Raw genomic sequence first — 18,316 nt, 5'->3', positions numbered from 1 at the left:
ACAGTTTTTTTTTTTTTTTTTTTGTGTCAGAACACCGCTCTGATCAAAGTATGTCAAAGCATCAAAATGGGAAGATAACTTGACAAATTAGGCAGGCAGTGCTGATCAATAGCAGATTTGTTTATGACTAAAATAATACAGTTAATAGTAACATTTGGCAATTTATTTAACTTTTTGTAAAAGCCCCTATGACGGGTTTCATTTTGACTCTTAGAAAACATTAAACCCTTGATATGTTTGAAAGAAAATTAATTAGCTCATCTATTACTTCAACATAAAAAATAAAAAAATTAAAATGTTCTGTCATATTTGTCAAGTGTTATTGTGGCTCACACATGGTTTTGAATTGGAAAAATTTTAAGAAAGTACATTTTTTCCAAAAACATATTTGTGAAAAGTAATGTGAGCAAGTTTATTGTCAGTGACTTCTGTTTATGAGAGTTCAAATGGGAGTGGCCAAATGGCAGGACATCTCTCTCCCCAGAGCCACTCACCAGCTCATTCTGGAGAATCCTACAATGTCCAGGACAGGACAAACATGTATATCAAATCGAATAAAATACAGTTTTATTCAAAGTGCTTTACGTAATAAAAGCACAACAAATGACAAGTGAAACATCACATTTTTGCAAGTGCCATCTTTACACATCAAAATTGGATTGTGTTTTGTTTATTATGGTAGAAAAGCAACCTTCACAGGTGGGGTGTAAGTCAAGACTTAAAGGAACTCAGTGTTTCGGCTGTTTTACAATTTTCTGGATGTTTGTTCCAGATTTGTGGTGCATAGTCTAATGGTAATGTTATATATTTCTGTAAGATTGTCTAAAATTGGTTCTCTTATCATTACCTCCTCCCTCATGGCTTCAGGAATTTTCCCTTCAGCTGTTGACTTTTCCAAAACAGATCTCGCTTTTGATTGCACCATCAATAACTTCAAACGCACAAAACCAACTAAGTTAAATCTGCTCCTTTCTCCTGTCGTTACCAATGATCTTTCTCTGTTTGTATGTTTGTCTCACTCTGCTTTAGCCGTGCCACCTGGGAATGGACCACTGCTGTGCCTTTCCACAAGCAGGTAACCCAAACAGAAAACACAAGGAATTGATACAAATGAGAACAATGACAGATCTCTCCCTTTCTCCAACAAATCCTCACTAATGTGTTAAAATATACACTCAAAGACATAGATACGTTAAACTTGTAACTAAAGTCATCAAGCACATTGTTGTGTATGATAGTTTTATGTCTGAATCATTGCTTGTTTTTTTTTCTTCATTGATTTGTCAAATTTCTCTACATCTATTTAGCAAAAGTATTCGAGAAGTTTAAGGGCTGTGGATATGTTTTACACTCACTCTAAATCAACATAAACATTGAAAGAACAAAGTTTCCAGACATTTTAAAGCCAACAGAACGAGAGGAATAGGGCTTATGGTTCATGAATAGATGAAGAATCCTCTTAAACTGGCACCATTCATATATCTGATGGTGCCTATTAAATAGTGTGCATACAGGAATCTAAAAAGCACACTGATGTACAAAAGAGACAAAATATGATTTTAAGTTTTTGTCAAAGGAACACTTGTCAGGACCCAGTCAGAGGATGGACAACACACTGCAACACAATTAACATTTTTTCCATCTCTGGTTTTCTAACAATTCAATTTTCCAACAAAGTGGTGGAATCCTTTTGGTTATATCTTAAATGCATTCAACCATTATAAAATGGGAACCAAAATGTAAATGTATCAGTTTTAAATCTGTTATCTCTGTGGATCAAATTCTGTACAATCATATAAAAAAAAAATGAAGGAATGCTTAAAAGTGTTTCTCCCTGAACCTATGCATGACAGTATGACGAGCGAGGGCACACAGAGATATGCTCTGCAGAAAGAAAGAAAAAAATTCCATACTGTCTCATGACCCTGTTGTACACAAGTCAATTAGAAGTCAGAGACCTCTGAACTGAGATAAAGTTCAGTGTGCTGGAGATCTTTTTATGACACCTAAAGCAACGCCTAGGCTAGAACTCAGATAAAGTGATGTTTTATTACAGCTGCACATCATAATAGTTTGAACCGAACACCGGGGTCACCAGCATTCATTTCGTCGGACATGACGTCTTGGACATAAAAAAATGCATCTTGTAAAAATGTACATAAAAAATGTCTCTTTTATATATGTGTGTGTACGCGTGTGCTTCTAATTATTTCTAAGAACACATGTATCATGTTCTTCTACTTTCTTTATCCTTGCAACTTTTGCATAGAACTGCCTGAGAGGAATGCTTACATGACCAAAAGGTGGCAGTGTTGAGTTTTGCAATTTTGTTGATAGCGGAGACGGGACAAACCTCCGAGTTCATTGGTCATATTATTTACATGACAAATTCAGAATTTGTCAGACAAAAAAAAATAAATAAAAAACTTGTATCAGAGCTCCGTTGACGGTTAATGTGCGGTACAACATATAGATGTAATTAAGAAAAATATAAAAAAGAAAAATCATATGTTAATTCTTAGAAATGACGCAATATATATGCAGAAAAGATACACTAAAATAGAAAAGTGCATTTATTTTAGTGAAACAGGCAGAGAAGCAGGGGAAAAAATGTCTGTCTGTCTGTCTGTCTGTCTGTCTGTCTGTCTGTCTGTCTGTCTGTCTATCTATCTATCTATCTATCTATCTATCTATCTATCTATCTATCTATCTATCTATCTATCTATCTATCTATCTATCTATCTATCTATCTATCTATCTATCTATCTATCTATCTATCTATACGTTTCCTATGAATGTCAGCATGCAAAACTTTTTTGGTTTTAAATGGCACAGTGGTCCGTATGTCATATATCGTTATGACAAACACTTTATCTAATAACTAAAACACTGAGTTATTAAACAAAGTTCAATTGCCGGAGCCAAAGAGAGTCAGTCGCGGCTGACAGACAGCTGGTGGCCTCTGTCAGTTGAGAAAAGTTTTTTTTTTTTTTTTTTCTGAGCGCTTCTGATATGTTAATTAGCTCTGCGAGTGTGCGACCCTATTGGCTCTTCGTCCGAGTCAATTTCCCGTTTCCAGCCTTACGTCAGGGCGGCTACAATGCTCTTAAACTCATCTGCTGTGTGATCCCAGTAAAAAATCGTCCCACTAGGTACTCAGCGGCATCAAAACGTGCGAGACCGACTCTCGGCTTGTTTTCCCCCCCAACACCTCTCTCCGCTCGCGTAATGTGTTCCTGAAGAAGGCGTTAAGTGTTAAATGTTTGAAACACAAAACCACCGTGTTTCACATGCTGAAAGAGGACTTCGCTACTCGTGCGCGCGGCACTGCTGCGTCTGTGCAATAGACGCAAAGAAAAACTCCTCTCGCACGCCTGCAACTCCGTGGCTGCGCAGAAAGGACGCTGCAAAACCTCGTTTTTTCTAGTTTCAAGACAAACGCTTAAAAATTCAAACTGGCTCACGTCTTTCCCAACCAGCCCAGTTTGACAGCTGCTCTTCACCCCGCTTGGAGGACTGTCAGCAGCAGCAGCAGCAGCAAGAGGATGGCATCAGAGCTGGCAATGAGCAACTCCGACCTGCCCACCAGTCCCTTGGCCATGGAATATGTTAATGACTTCGATCTGATGAAGTTTGAAGTGAAAAAGGAGCCGGTGGAGCCCGATCGCAACATCAGCCAGTGCAGTCGCCTTATCGCCGGGGGATCCTTGTCTTCCACCCCGATGAGCACGCCTTGCAGCTCGGTGCCCCCTTCCCCAAGCTTCTCGGCGCCCAGTCCGGGCTCGGGGAGCGAGCAGAAGACACACATAGAGGATTTCTACTGGATGTCCGGTTATCAACAGCAGTTGAATCCAGAGGCGCTGGGCTTCAGCCCCGAAGACGCAGTCGAGGCGCTCATCAACAGCAGTCACCAGCTCCAGTCCTTCGATGGCTACGCCAGGGGCCAGCAGTTTACTGGCGCGGCCGGGACAGGAGGTTCCATGGCCGGGGAAGAGATGGGCTCCGCCGCGGCCGTGGTGTCAGCTGTGATCGCTGCGGCAGCTGCCCAGAACGGGGCGCAACACCACCACCACCACCATCACCACCACAACGGCAGTCACCACCAGGCACCCGGCGTTCAGTCCAACGGCACTTCTGGGACGAATCACCCTCACATGCGCCTGGAGGATCGGTTCTCAGACGAGCAGCTGGTGACCATGTCGGTGCGGGAGCTCAACCGGCAGCTGCGGGGGGTCAGCAAGGAAGAGGTGATCCGACTGAAGCAGAAGAGGAGGACCCTAAAGAACAGAGGCTACGCGCAGTCATGCCGGTTCAAGCGGGTTCAGCAGCGGCACGTCCTGGAGGGGGAGAAAACGCAACTCATGCAGCAGGTCGAGCACCTAAAGCAAGAAATCCAGGCTGGTCCGGGAGAGGGACGCGTACAAGGAAAAGTATGAGAAGCTCATCAGCAACGGCTTCAGAGAAAATGGATCCAGCAGTGACAACAACCCCTCATCCCCGGAGTTTTTCATGTGAGTCTCAAACTTATCGCGAAAAAAGAAATAAAAAGTCACCCCTCCGAAAAGTTTTGGTTATGAAGCTTTTTTTTTATCATCTTTTTTTTTTCCCGCAAAGCCAAATAGACAAAGAAGTAATTTGTCAAGTTTTTTATGATTTTATACTTTTTTGTTCTTGTTGTTTTTTGTGTTTTTTTTAAAAGAAGCAACTCCCTCAAGTCTGTGACTGTTTAAATGTGGAGGGTTTTTATTATTATTTTGGACAGGCATTATAAGGAAACTTTCATCAATTGTTTTTTGTTTGTTTTTGTTTTTTATTGTTAGCTGTACATAGCGCATACGATGTCTGTCAGGCTCTTTTTCCACCGCTGTTCATAAGGTTTGCAGTGCTGTTCTTTTTTTTTTTTTTTTTTTTTGAAAGTTGACTCAACGTCCCGCTGTTCAGAAAGTGTGCATGCATGCATTAAGCATACTCCTATGAAGTTTCTCAGTGTTCCCTTTTACAACTTTTTTACTTTTGATTCAATGTACAGGTCCCTGCAAAGCTGCAAACGGGCTATTTTTTTATTATTATTATTTTTAATTTACCAAACTTGGAGGATCGCAAGCCTGTCATTTGACGCCACCTCATCTCATGCGTTTGTCTCTCATTGTGTTGAGCAACGAAAATGACTGTACTTTCATCACAAACTGTCCATTGTTTTAAAGAAATTTGCTGTTGAACTGCCCTGCATGCTGGACATGTATGGTTTTCTTTTCTTTATTTTTGAGCTTGAAGATGTTCCCTTTTCTCCCCTTTCTTTATATTTGGCCGGATGACTCCAGCATGTCATTCATTACTCCCATCTTGGCCTCTCCTCACTTTTTTGGGACGAACACAAAAAAGTGACAGGACTCCCCCTCCCGCACCTCCCCTTCAAACGTATGCAAGTGCATTTCAGCTGTGTTGAAGTGCTCCACCATCGACTGTCATTATACGCTGCAGAAAGTGCGCAGAGCATTACCTGATGGAACTTTTGTCGGCGGAGATCCTGCAGCGAGAGGACGCAAAAAAAAAAAAAAAAAAAAAAAGAAAGAAAAAAAAGACTTCACATTTATAAGAAAATCACCAGTCCAGTCTCTGGAAGTCTAGTCTGTTGCTATAAGACGTTGTTATTTAAATATATACCATTGTGCATATGTCAACATTTGAATAATTTTCAATAGCCTACATAATTTAATTCTGAAGTTTTGTGATGCAAATTGCAAACAACAGGTTGAAACACAGATCGCCAAAGGAAGGAGAGGTTGTTTTAAAAAAAATAAAAAAATAAAATAAAAAGAAAGAAAAGGAAAAATAGTCGTTGATAAAAAATTGGCTTGGCTCCAATTTATAAAGTGATAAACATTGTCCTGTTCAGAAACAGTGCTTTTGCAGCATGCATTAATAAACTGAACTGTGCGCTCACACGTTTAAATATTATACACATATATTTTTTTATTATTTTAAAACAATATTTAAAATAATAAAAGTGCATAACAAACACGATTTGGAAAAAAAAAGGAAAAAAAATGTTAAATTGTCATCGTTGAAGGCGAAGTGACTTGCAATACACTTTCGAGAAATGTCTCTCTTTCAAACTGACGTACTGAACTGCACTAAAAAAAGATTTCGCCTATCGTTATGTGGGAATCAGGGAAATAAACAAATTATTCTGGAGAGCTCTCATAAAGATAAGATTGACAGCCTGTTACGACTTAATCGTAACGCTTCAATGTGTAATGATCAGGTCGGAAGAGAATGTTGTTTGTCTTTAAACTAAGTCAATATTTGCAAAGCAATAACTAATTATTATAATTATTATTATTCTAATCGATGATGTCTGGACATTGTTGGATCTTCAGGGATTGTTACCCTGCATGTACAAAAACGAAAGCACCATTCGCTAATGAATCTTAAAAGTATGTTAATTATTCTTTTTTTCTTATACATAGTATATATAAAAATATATATTTTGCTGTGCAAAATTATACCACTCACTAACCTTATGTGATGTTCATATGTGCTCTTTTTTTTCCATTTCATACAATTAAAAGATATGCAATAAATGTATGTAACTGTCTTCATTAAGTTTCTCATCTTTTTCTCTTTTGATTTGTCTAGAGACGTTTTGTCTTCGTGACTGAAGCATTCATTTGGGAAATTACAAACAAGCTGATGTGCCACATTGACTCTTTACTTTCAGCTTTTTTCCCCCCTAAACTATTTAATATATTTTTATCCCACTAATGATTAAATGACGGCTCATGCCAAAGCAGTGGGGGGAAATTCCCAAAACGTTTTGAAGCTTTGAGCTTAAATTTATGAAATAAGATTTTGGACAGTAGTTTAGATTGATAGAGGTCATACATTCTAATGATTGTGAGATAGTATAATCTGGATTATTCCAGTTGATTATAGTTATTTATTTATTTATTACCTAAGACAAGTTTAATGTCTTTTTTTTAGCTCCCATAAATTATATGTGAGCTACCTTCAACCTTCAAATTTTAACAAAAAAAAAAAAAAAAAAAATCTGCCCACTGCATGCTTTGTTCCCATTTGAGTGTCATATTCCGATTTTATACATATTCTATATAAAACCATTCCCCACCATCTCTATCTGAAACTGATTATGAGGTGAATTTAGTTGACAGTTTCTATTAATTTTATTGAAAACTGTGATGAGTGTGTGATCGTGCGAGAGTGTGTATTCAGGCTTTCTAATTGTTTTTTGTGCATGCGTGTTCTTCAGAGTGTTCCTGTGTGTAAAGCTTGTGGCAGCATGTGTTTATATAGGTATGGACTCAAACATGGGTGTATTTCCCTGAATGAGAGTTTTAATTGCATTTCTATATGCAAGTTTCTAGTGGTTTTGCATGTTTCAGATTTGCACATCACTTTAGTTCTTTCTCATTGTCCTGTTCGCCTCTGTGTGGTATCCTTGCTTCAGAGCATTTGTCATCGACGTGTCATCGTTCGGCCTACCCAGTTTCGCTCAGTCTTGCTCTGTTAGTCTATGGGTCTGATTGTTGGCCTCATGCGGATGTACTCAGGTCGACGGGTTGCAATGAGGGCACAGCTGTGACAGCCATGTGAGGGGGCGCACGAGGAGGTATGAGTATAAGTCAACTGCTGTGGTGAGCAGGAAAAACTTCTGCGCTTCTCAACTAAACCTTTTGCCTTTTTTTTTTTTTGCTGCTGTTTACACATCTTTGGTTGACCTCTTTCAACATAGCTGTTAAACACCATAGTGTTTAACTGAAAATGCTTGTCTTCTGAAACACAAGACTAAAAGTGCTTTTGTAAGTTCTGGTACGAGGAGTAGCCGCTTGGGCATCTTGTTTCACCGTCCCAGAACAATCTGTTTTTTGAAACAGGAAAACCAATGCGCCAAAATACATTTTGAAGAAACACTCAGGGCTTCAGAGGACAGATTCATAAAAAGTGAACCACACTCTCAGTGTTAATAAAGCACTTACTTTTCTAATTTTGTTCAGACTGTAGATTTTACAGGTACACATTTATTACTAAAATTACACAGAGACAAAGATAAAAAAGCCAAACTACACCACCTGCAGATGATGATGCACTTGCACACCTCCCCAAAAAACAGAGAGGGGAGGAAAAAGGCATTTTTAACCCACCACTTGTATCCCATTTGAGACGTGTGTGCTGCTGCTGTGGTGGCTGATTTGCCCCGAGTGAGCGGAGAGGCTGAGACAATAGTCGGTCTTGGGCTGAATTAAATGATTTTGCTGATGATTAATAGTGGTGTGGGCCAATGGCTCCTGCGATGTAGAGATGATAAATCGTGAGTGCAGCTCCATGCAGCTGTACCCGTTTTGGGTCTTAGCATGCACACACCATGCAATTTACAACCAAGCTGCTCTCCTTCTTCCTCAATTTATCTAATTACATCTATTTGATCTAAGCAATAGTGCTGCTGTATTTTGATGTTTCATATTAACCACAACACTGAACTAAATCACTTCAGGCAGATTAACTCCTTTTTATTCTTTTTTTTTTTTTTTTTTTACCCTTTTCTTTTTTACATATGTGTTTGACATTTCAGAGACAAAATCTTTCTTGACCAGATGTTTGGCTTCACTCTTCTGAATGCCATGCATTTTTGTGGCAGGGCTTTCTAAGTCCCTTGAGTGATCTGCAAAAAAATAAAAGAAAATGCTTTAAAGTTAATTCTTCATTGTGGACTTTTTAAAAAGCAATTTTTAACCCTTTCCTCATTGGAATAGATTTCGTAAATGCAGTCAAACTAAAGGGCCACAATGTGAAAGCTACCCAATATCTGAGTCAAGACAAAACTACTTGTCAAAAACATGTTGCCTTTTTGACTCTGGTACCCGTGCACTGTGGTTACTTTGGTAATGAACTGATAGATACTCCAGAGTTGTGCTCATGTGAAACTTTGGTGCTTTGTGGGCTGACTACAAGATGAGCGCAACGTTCACTGATGTAACCGTAGGTCAGTTCACAGAATGAAACTTCAAAGCTGGTTCTAGATGTGAAATGTTGCAGTGTTTAGATTGCACCGAAAGGAATAAAACAAATCTTTGCATTGCTGCTCGTCTTTCGTAAGTAATTTTGTGTGGTGCTTGTGCAGACAAGTACAACATGGATGCGTGTGCAAACTTATTAAAGTGTGTCTCTGCATGCATGTAGCTGTCTCTCTTTTGGACGAAAGGATGAACAGAGGTCAGAAGTTACAGCGCACAAGGCTGCTCTCAAAGTCATTAGAGTAATCCTAACCCTGGGGACCTCATGCTCATTTCCTCTGCACAGACCCCACTGAGTGAAATATGCATGCACATCTAACATGGAAGACAGAAAATTCAAACACTCCTGTCAAATTGCTATACATTTCCCAGACAGAAAAAAACAAAAAACAAAAAAATCAACATTTTTAAGGATTTTCTTAGTATAAACTGTATTTTATATAGCTTATTTGTGAGAGTAAAACTAGTATTACGTGGACAATCTCCTCCATGAGGATGGTGGCATTAAGACAAATAAAATGTGTTCAAACCCAGCATTTCTGTCCAACATTTACTGTGTGGTAAAAGCAGAAGGTTAGTTCTGTCCTCGCTTCCATGGTTTTTCTCAACAGAAACAGTGTCACTGTCAAGTACAGGAAGAACATTGAGGACAACTTTATGTTAATCATAATATATTCCATTTCCACCTTTTGGGTGTATGTAGACTTTTAGCATGGATCCTACACAATTGGCAGTTACCCACAATTAGTGACTTGAACTTTTGTGTGTCTTGTTTCACACTTTAATGGGATTCAATCAAGACAACCATGAAATGCAGTACAATAAAGCTACCAAAAAACATCAGAGCAATTGTAGTTGTGCAATTTATAGTAATGTTCTCAGTAATAACAATAAAGAAAAGTTTTTTTTTTTGCATCTTGTTCATGAGAAAAAGCATACCACAAAAAAGATCCCAGTAGATGTTCACATGGTCACCAGTGACACCAGACGATCCAACAAGACAGCAGTTACACTGGCCTACTCTGTCTTCGAACAGCCGTAAAGACAAAATTAATTTAAAGACTGTCATTCAATGAATTTCAGGCATCAGTTAACATCTGTGACCGATCATCAGAGTTGACTGTGCCCTTTGTACGCCTTCTTCCTTTGTGGCAGAAAGCACGCCTCAAATAGATATTAGGAGGAAATGCGTGGCGTCATTAGAGAATTGTCCTTGAAAGACTTGCTGCCGGTTATGTTGGTAATGAGGTGGCATAGCCACTTGGAGGGATAATTTCATATGTCTGTAAATAGACCCAAACAAATGTGAGATTATCTTTCAACCATAGCGACACTATAGCTGACAAAATAACGCTGAAAGAAAAACTGTGATTTCACTTTATAGATAGATAGATAGATAGATAGATAGATAGATAGATAGATAGATAGATAGATAGATAGATAGATAGATAGATAGATAGATAGATAGATAGATAGATAGATAGATAGATAGATAGATAGATAGATAGATAGATAGATAGATAGATAGATTACAGTACTTATTACAATATTGTTGACAGATTTGAACATTTTAGTAACTCAATCCATTAAGATAAATACTTTATAATTAATAATTACACACACACACTAATTTTTTAAATTTTGGTAACTGTGATAACTTATAGGTAAGATAAACTTATTTTACATTAGAATTCAGAAGACCAATAATTGATTAAAAGTCTGTTAATTACCTACTTTTAATCTGACAAATGAACCTCATCACACTTCATATTCTAATTTCTGAAATATGAATACATTTATCTATGTCATATGTAGCTGAAAAATACACAGCATTCCAAATGAGACATTTTAAATACTCCGACAAATGTTTGCACCTGAATTCAGAAGTTGCATCTAAGCAATGTTAAGCTAAGTGAGCATCCCTTTTTAAAAGTACTTTTAATGCTTTAATTTATTTTTTGTGAATTTCACGTCACATTCTTATGTTTCACTGACATAGTGGAGCATTTATGTTGCTTCTCTGCAGGTTCTATTTACTTTTGTGGAGATGAATTATGTGCCATTTATTTGAAAGTCTATTCACTTAAAATTTCCTTCACTGCTGTGTATTGGCAAAATATTTCCACAGCTGTCACTTTTCAGGGCATTTCAAAAGGGACCCTGTTTGGAATAAGTGCACACAACCAGAAAGTTACACTCATGTTTCCACATCTGTAGCAACATTTATTGAGGTTATAAATAACTGGGTTTAATTCCACTTTACACAACCTGCTTACCTCTGTGTAATTTACTGGTGAGCTTGAATATAAGTTTCAGTCACAAGTAATTAGAAAAAATTGAATTGAATCCCCTGCATAGAAAAAACACTAGATATTTAGAACAATGACATGTAATTTCTCAAAATAAACAGAATTAAAAATCTTTTTACCTTTTCTCAGATGAAGCACTGCACATGTATTTTTACCTTTTTTTTTGCTTTCAGTTTTTTGATGCATGAGCTACGCCTGTAAAATCTATTTGCATGCAAATTTTTGCATTTCCCCATGCCATCTATGATACATGCACTGTTTTCCGGCAGACAGACATGTAGAGAGTGAATCTCAGTCATAATGGCTCGACTTGTTCCTTTGTGATTGTTTGTGTGGGTTGGCTTGTGCGGTGAGCAGGATGGTAGAAGGAAGAGACTGAAGTCGGCACTGAAGGTGACACAATGTGTGTTTGTATTTAAATTAATGTATTCATGCTGATATGTTCAATCTTATCTGCTTCTTTAGGTCGTCAAGAAAATTCCTCCATCTGTGATTTCACGCCCCTTCTTCTTTGCCCTGGGTTCTTTGAGGTAAATCGCCCTCCTTTGCATTCTTTTATTTTCCTTTTAGTCCTATTTTACCGCAAATGTTTAAAACATTTCAACATTTTTCATGTATTACTTTACAGCTAAATTGTTAATGCATTTTTATTTCACTTAATATAAAGATCAAATTTCTTTCAAAGTGTAACGGTGGTTTAAAGTAAATTCTCAATGGAAAACCTTTTGGATTTTGGCAAAATCCTTCTCAGATGTGTTTCACTGTTCAGAAAATAACAATGTACAATCAAGTATCCAGTGCTTCTTTTGCGTTCTCAAAAAAAGTCCAACACTTTCACAAACAACACAGTTGTAAAATTTCTGCCATGCTTGATGAAGAGTGTGGCCAGCAGATTATTGCCACCATTCAAATGCAAATGAAATATTAAGATTTTCTCTTTTGTCTGGGACAACAAGAGAGGGGAAAAGTGAAGAATGGGCTTCTGGGGCTGAAATCAATGCTGTGAGAAAGAGACTGTGTGTAGCTAACCCGATTGTTCCTTTAATGATTTCACTTAGCCATGAGACAAAAGCATGACAGGATGTTAGCTTAGGCATGACTTTTCACTGAAAGTGCAGTGATCTTCCAAATCCAAGGTTTGTGTCTATTCTCAGTTTGTGAACTACAGTTTAGTGAAGAACACAATTTGTGTGTTAGTTTTATTTAAATTTTTTAACTTTGTGAATAACTATCATTCCTTTCATGCTTTCCACCAGATCTTATTTCAGACATCAAAATTTAAACAGCTACATTTGGACTGTTGATGAATTATGAATGTCATAATTTATTGCTGCAGTTATGGCAATTATAAATAAATATTAAAATTTAAACAAAGAAAAAAAAAAGACCCCAATGCATTGCATTTAAGTGGAAATAAAGACATTATTTTGTTTCAGTTACCGGTGAGAAACATAGGGAGAGTGGCACTCAATAACTTGCGTTGCTATAATTAACAATAGAAGTCAGTAATTATTCATGTATCATCATTTTTCTTTTTTGCATGTATTTAAATAATGTGGGAACAAATCAACAAAGTAGTTGGTTAAACAGCATTATGCATGTGACTAATTTAACTTCTGAAGCTGTCACATCCATTTATACACATGTCTGCCATATCCCATTTTAGAAATCTCACTTTTCTTGTTTGAATCTTGACCATATCAAGTGTAACTCTTGATTTTACGGAAACTTTCAATATGAATGGGGAGTGTCTTCATTGATGTTATGCTTTGTTTCAAATCAAACGGCCTAAAAGCATCACACACTTAAACATTTTTGTGTTTGTACTGATTTCTTCAGAGATGCATAAAGTGATCGCGCACAGCCTGTTTCACACACTCACTGATGGTCATAAAGACTGATGCTAACTGATATTTATGAAGAAAATAGAATAATAAATTGGATCTGCGTTCAGACTGATTGAATGTAAATTCTTAATGTAATTTAGGTGGAGTACAGCTAAGAAAAGCGGTGAACAGGCAACAGAATTCAATACTAAAGCTTTTGACAGAGCTTGCTTTTTTTTCCCATTGTTACCTGAAATAAACGCCATTGAGTATTTTATTTTTTATTTTTTTCACACTGTTGTGAGAAAGTTTGAATCTGTGTTGACACAAGAGGAGTTTTGGGTGAGACGTTGCTCTGGAGTTGCTGCAACTATTTTTGTATTGTGTTATGGACTGGGTCCACCAGCTGATCTCAGAGCTAAAAGCTTAAACTGGCACATCACCTCTTTAATTGCTAAATATGGGAGCACAAAATAGGCTTTTGTGAATAAACACATTTTCATAAAAATGTTAATTATATGCAGGGGTGGGGCTTGGTGTATGAGGTCATCGGTTGGAGTTTCATTCTATCTACGTCTTGGAAAGTTCTTGAGAAAGGGATTGACTGAAATGCAAGAATGACTAACAATATGTTAGTCAGTGTATTTGTGAAGAAAATATCAGCTGTGGTCACTTATATGAAAAAGGGCAATCAATGTATCTTTTTAAAATTTAACCACGATTTTAAGGTTTACAAAGTACATAAAAAGATTAATGTTGTATTTCATAGAATCCGCCATTAAGTGCAACTCCATACACAGATTTTTATAAGAAAAATAACTACACATAAAATATTACTCTCACAACATTCAAAAAATGGCATACTTCTCAATCTCAATTGTCATAATTTTGTCTTAAATGAAAGGGGAAAAAAGCCTCTATAGAGGTGCTACACCTTGAAATAAGTGTGTTGGATTTCATGCCATTTTTTGTCGTCTTAGTTATAAATTGCTCCACAAAATCTCTGGTGGTACAACTTTTATTTACAGTAGGAGTAAACTCTCCATGCCCAATGTGAAAGAAACGTACCTTGTTCAACATTTATCTCCAATCAGTTACGAGTAAATGTTGAGTACTGCTCCTAAGTGTATCTCTAAAATTACCCAAATGAGATTTATGTTTCTGTCTATGTAATGAGTTAACAATGCCTGAGTCAAGACAGGAAGGGATACAGTGTGGAGACGAGTGTCCATGTGCGAGTATTTGTACTGAGCATTATTTACGTGACTGTGTCCACGTGGGGTGTGGGATTAGTGGCTGGCCTTACTCCAGATTCACTTTGCCTCCGAAGGGGGGGCAGGACAAAACCCTCCTGGATGACAAGGACAAATCTTCTTTAGATTAAGTGTTTTAAGTGCTGCGATTCCCCCCCACCTCGAAGTCATCAATGTGAATTAGGTGCCCTTTGGTCACTGCTAAGGGGTGTTGAATATAAACAATGCCAAGAGAACGGATGTTAAACGAATGAAAGTGGAAAACCATGAGTGTGTCTATCTTAGTCTGCCCCATAAATCTCTCTTTCCCAGCCATGCTGCTGCACTGCTCTGATGCAGCGCTTTGACAACCTTTCATCTGAGCCAAGACAGAACAAAAAACAGTGTGGTTTCGTCTGTCTAGTTGGCAGAGACCTTCTCCAAAGCGGATGCATCGGAGAATAGCCATCTCTTTGTTTTATTGAGATCCGTGCATATAAGAAGCAAGGTTGGGTGGAGGTGGGCTGAATGGTTGATGTACAATCTGACCACATAGCTCCAGGAGGACAGGGTGAGAAATGTACATGGAGATCCAGGTGTCCTTGCCTTGGGAAAGAGCATCCTGACTCCATCCTGGACAACTGAGACCCCACCAGTGTCACCATAGCTCCACTCCTCCAGCTCAAGAACAAAAGTTAGGACTGGAGAAATATACAGGTATACAGCGGTGTGAAGCTGTCAACCTCTTCACCTCTTCACCTGCCACTGGTTTAGTGTGTGTTATAAAGACAGACTCACCAAGGGGGGTTGCCACACCAAGCAAAGGGACTCTAGACTTCAGAGCCCAGCAGGGAGTTGAAAAACCCAGAATTTGCTGACAAAGATACAACTCCAGGTGCACATGCACTGTAGGAAAGAGACTTTGGAATAGAAAACTGAACACAAATATAAATACATATGCATTTTTTGGGTTAGAAAATGTACAAGCATGTGATCACTTTGGCATACAATACGAGGAATGCACTGGTTCACTTCTGAAAAAGCAGTGCAGGTGATGACAATTGGATTGAAATTCCCTGAAACAATAAAACCCAGGCATCTCATCTCACCAAAAGAGAATTTTGCGTCTTTAGAAGTTTTTATTTATTTTTTTCTGTCAGTGTTGTCAATCTATACATGTTGTAAATGAAGTCCTACGCCTGTTTTCAAAATGCTTACCACATGGCTGCATGCTAACAGTTATGGTTCCTCCAAGACACTTTTATTACAGCATGCTCTATTTCTGGGTGCCAGGATGTTGGTCTCAGTCATTGAGGGCAGATGAAATCGATCCAGATTGACCTGTCATATGAAGGAGAAAATGAATGAGATAGAGGAGGGGAATGCAAAGACCATACAGAGTGAGGGGGCAGCGCAGAAGTATAAAAACCACCCTCTTGCCTCCATATGGGTCAAAAGTCAAGGGATGATTTATTCAAGACTGGGTATTACACCTCCTACCCCCTCTTTCTTCTTCTTTGCTCCACCTGCCTCTTGGAAAGGAGTGAGAAACTGGAGCCTGCTCAGGAGGAGATGACTATATTTAGCCTTGGTGACCAAAGACACTGTGGTCTAAGTTTAAAGTTAAAAATACAGATATCCATGTTCAGTCAAATGAATCAGTTTTTGCATTCAGAGGCAACAGAGTCCACAGTGTCATGTTCATTCAAGTCAAATTCTAAAACGACTTCAAAACGTTGAATGCATTACTTTTTTAGGCATCAGACTAAACTGTCCTATGTATGACCGTTATGAGTATTTCAAAAGATTAAGTTCCTGGGATCATGAGTAGAAAACTTCAAAACATAAAACCTGAATACTAAATTTTAGTGTGAATGCAATAATGGTTAGACAAAATAATAAAGGAGAAAGCAAAAAGAGAGAGTTACAGCATGTCACAGAGAAAAAATTAGATTTAGTCTCAGTTTGGACTGAGCTCCACTTTGTTAATTATTTTCCTGTGGCAGTGATCTCAGCATGGTGCTACTTTCTCACTCAGTGACGAAAGACTCAGTGGCAATTGCTTAGTCAGCCCTACTCTGGGGTGTGAGATCCTGTGGGGTCTTTGGTGGACTATAGGGGAGAAAGAACAGCATGGAACCACAACCATGGCAAGGTGAATTCCTGTAGATTAGTGTAGGCCCATCTATTGTCTTGTAGCGCGAGAGGAAGCTGTTTAAAAGAAATGGCATTTAGTGCAATGCCCAAGATTTGTTTTGGTTTTATCTTATTCTGTATAATCACAAGTGACAATATTGGAATTTTACTATGTCATGCATTTTTAATAGATTGATTGGTAGGGGACAGCCCTTGGAAAAGCTGGTTTTGTCGACTCATAATTGGTAAATAAACTGATTGTCCTAAAACTGTTTAGGATATTCATCTATTTGTGGGTATTTGTCTTTGAGTTCGAAGGAAACATATCTTACTCAAATTGCTATTTATGCAGGCTGCAATGACAAACGCCCAGCTTCTCCTCCTCCTTAGGATTTCTAGCTATCCCCCAATTGCTTATAATCCTTCTGTTCTTGTTCTTTTTTTACCAGCGTCACTTTCTCAAACCCTCCCTCCGCCTCACACTGCACCTGCTTCCCTCCTTCTCTCCGTTCCCTCTCCAAACGTCACTTTTCCCCTGCTTTCCTCCCCTGCTTTATTCTCCCCCTCGTTAGCTTGATGAATGGCTTCACTGCGGGGAAAGTGCTGATTTTCATTCCTCTGTCTGATTTCTGCTGGCTGTTATTAATTTCAAACACTCTGAGAAAAGCAAGTGAGTCAATAAATAAGGAAATGAACACACTTCATTCTGCCATACTGCAGCCCTCACAGTCATTTACTCAGGTCGTGGGTGCTCATTGCAGGCCAGGTTTGCATTTGCACTGATAGAGTTCAGCATGACTCTTGAATCCAAATATGTTTTTCTATTTTCTACACTGAAAGTAAAAATGGCAAAATATCAGATGCTTCTGGACATTTTCAGTGTCTTGCTTTAAAAAATACAACTGAATGTAAACCAAATTGTACACAGTAAGTTGCTGACATGAGCATCCTTCATAGTTCACTGTACTGGGCTATTTAGGAGATTTAAACATAAAGTGGCAAAGGGAAGAAATATGGGAAATAAGAGAAGTAGCAGCTTAATGTTATTGCTGGACATTAAACAATGTCGGTGTGGATGGGACAGTAAGTCTAAGTGCACATTGCTTACATCCCAAACCTGAGGCATTGTTCTGGCTTGTTAACAATAGACACAAACAGCCTTTGAGAACAATACAATTATTTGATTCTCTTGCTGCCAGATGAATATCCTTGCAACGCTTCTGTTTATTCTTCATTTCATGTATGTATGCAGTTGAACTGCTAAAGGTGTTGAATCATACTTAGCATTCTAAGCATTTATTTATAGAAAAAAAAGACAAACAAGAGTAAGTGTTATCACTGTAATTACTGTTTGATTACATTACACACAAAGTAAAGACAAAAAAAAATCATCTAACATTCCCTTTCTAGGTATCTTATATTGCACCATAGGTAATATATTCAGTTTTACTGGGCTGGTAATTCTTTCAAAGCATGTCCCAAAGCATAGCAAAACAAAAGAGATATAGATATCATTGTAAAAATCAGTTTAATCTGAAAGTTATATTAAATATTTTACTTCTTTTATCCGTCTGTATATCCAATATATATGGTGAAGCCCAAATTATTCATACCACTGAGAGATCCAGAAGTTTGTTTAGGAAGTGAAAAAAGGATCTCAAATTCAACTCTCTTCCTAATTTTAACTAATCAATATCTACCAGGGGTGCGAATAATTTAGGTATGTAATAGGACATCATAAACAGTCCAGCCATTTGTGGGTTGTTGCATTACAGGGACTC

The 18,316-nt window shown here is 38.0% G+C and overlaps 1 protein-coding gene across 1 annotated transcript; it reads left to right on the top strand.

The window, feature by feature from the left end:
* The first annotated feature begins 3,066 nt into the window (after window positions 1-3,066).
* Window positions 3,067-6,588, top strand: mafa (MAF bZIP transcription factor a). Its single transcript, XM_055036491.1, is given in 2 exon segments — window positions 3,067-4,390; window positions 4,392-6,588. Coding segments are annotated over 2 exon segments (969 nt in total). The 5' UTR covers window positions 3,067-3,545; the 3' UTR covers window positions 4,516-6,588.
* Window positions 6,589-18,316: the final 11,728 nt, after the last annotated feature.

Source organism: Poeciliopsis prolifica, unplaced genomic scaffold, assembly GCF_027474105.1.
Source record: "Poeciliopsis prolifica strain line A6 unplaced genomic scaffold, Auburn_PproV2 SCAFFOLD011, whole genome shotgun sequence".
Taxonomy (NCBI): Eukaryota; Metazoa; Chordata; class Actinopteri; order Cyprinodontiformes; family Poeciliidae; genus Poeciliopsis; species Poeciliopsis prolifica.
Note: the sequence above shows the minus strand (reverse complement) of the source record. Positions and strands in the feature narration are given on the sequence as shown.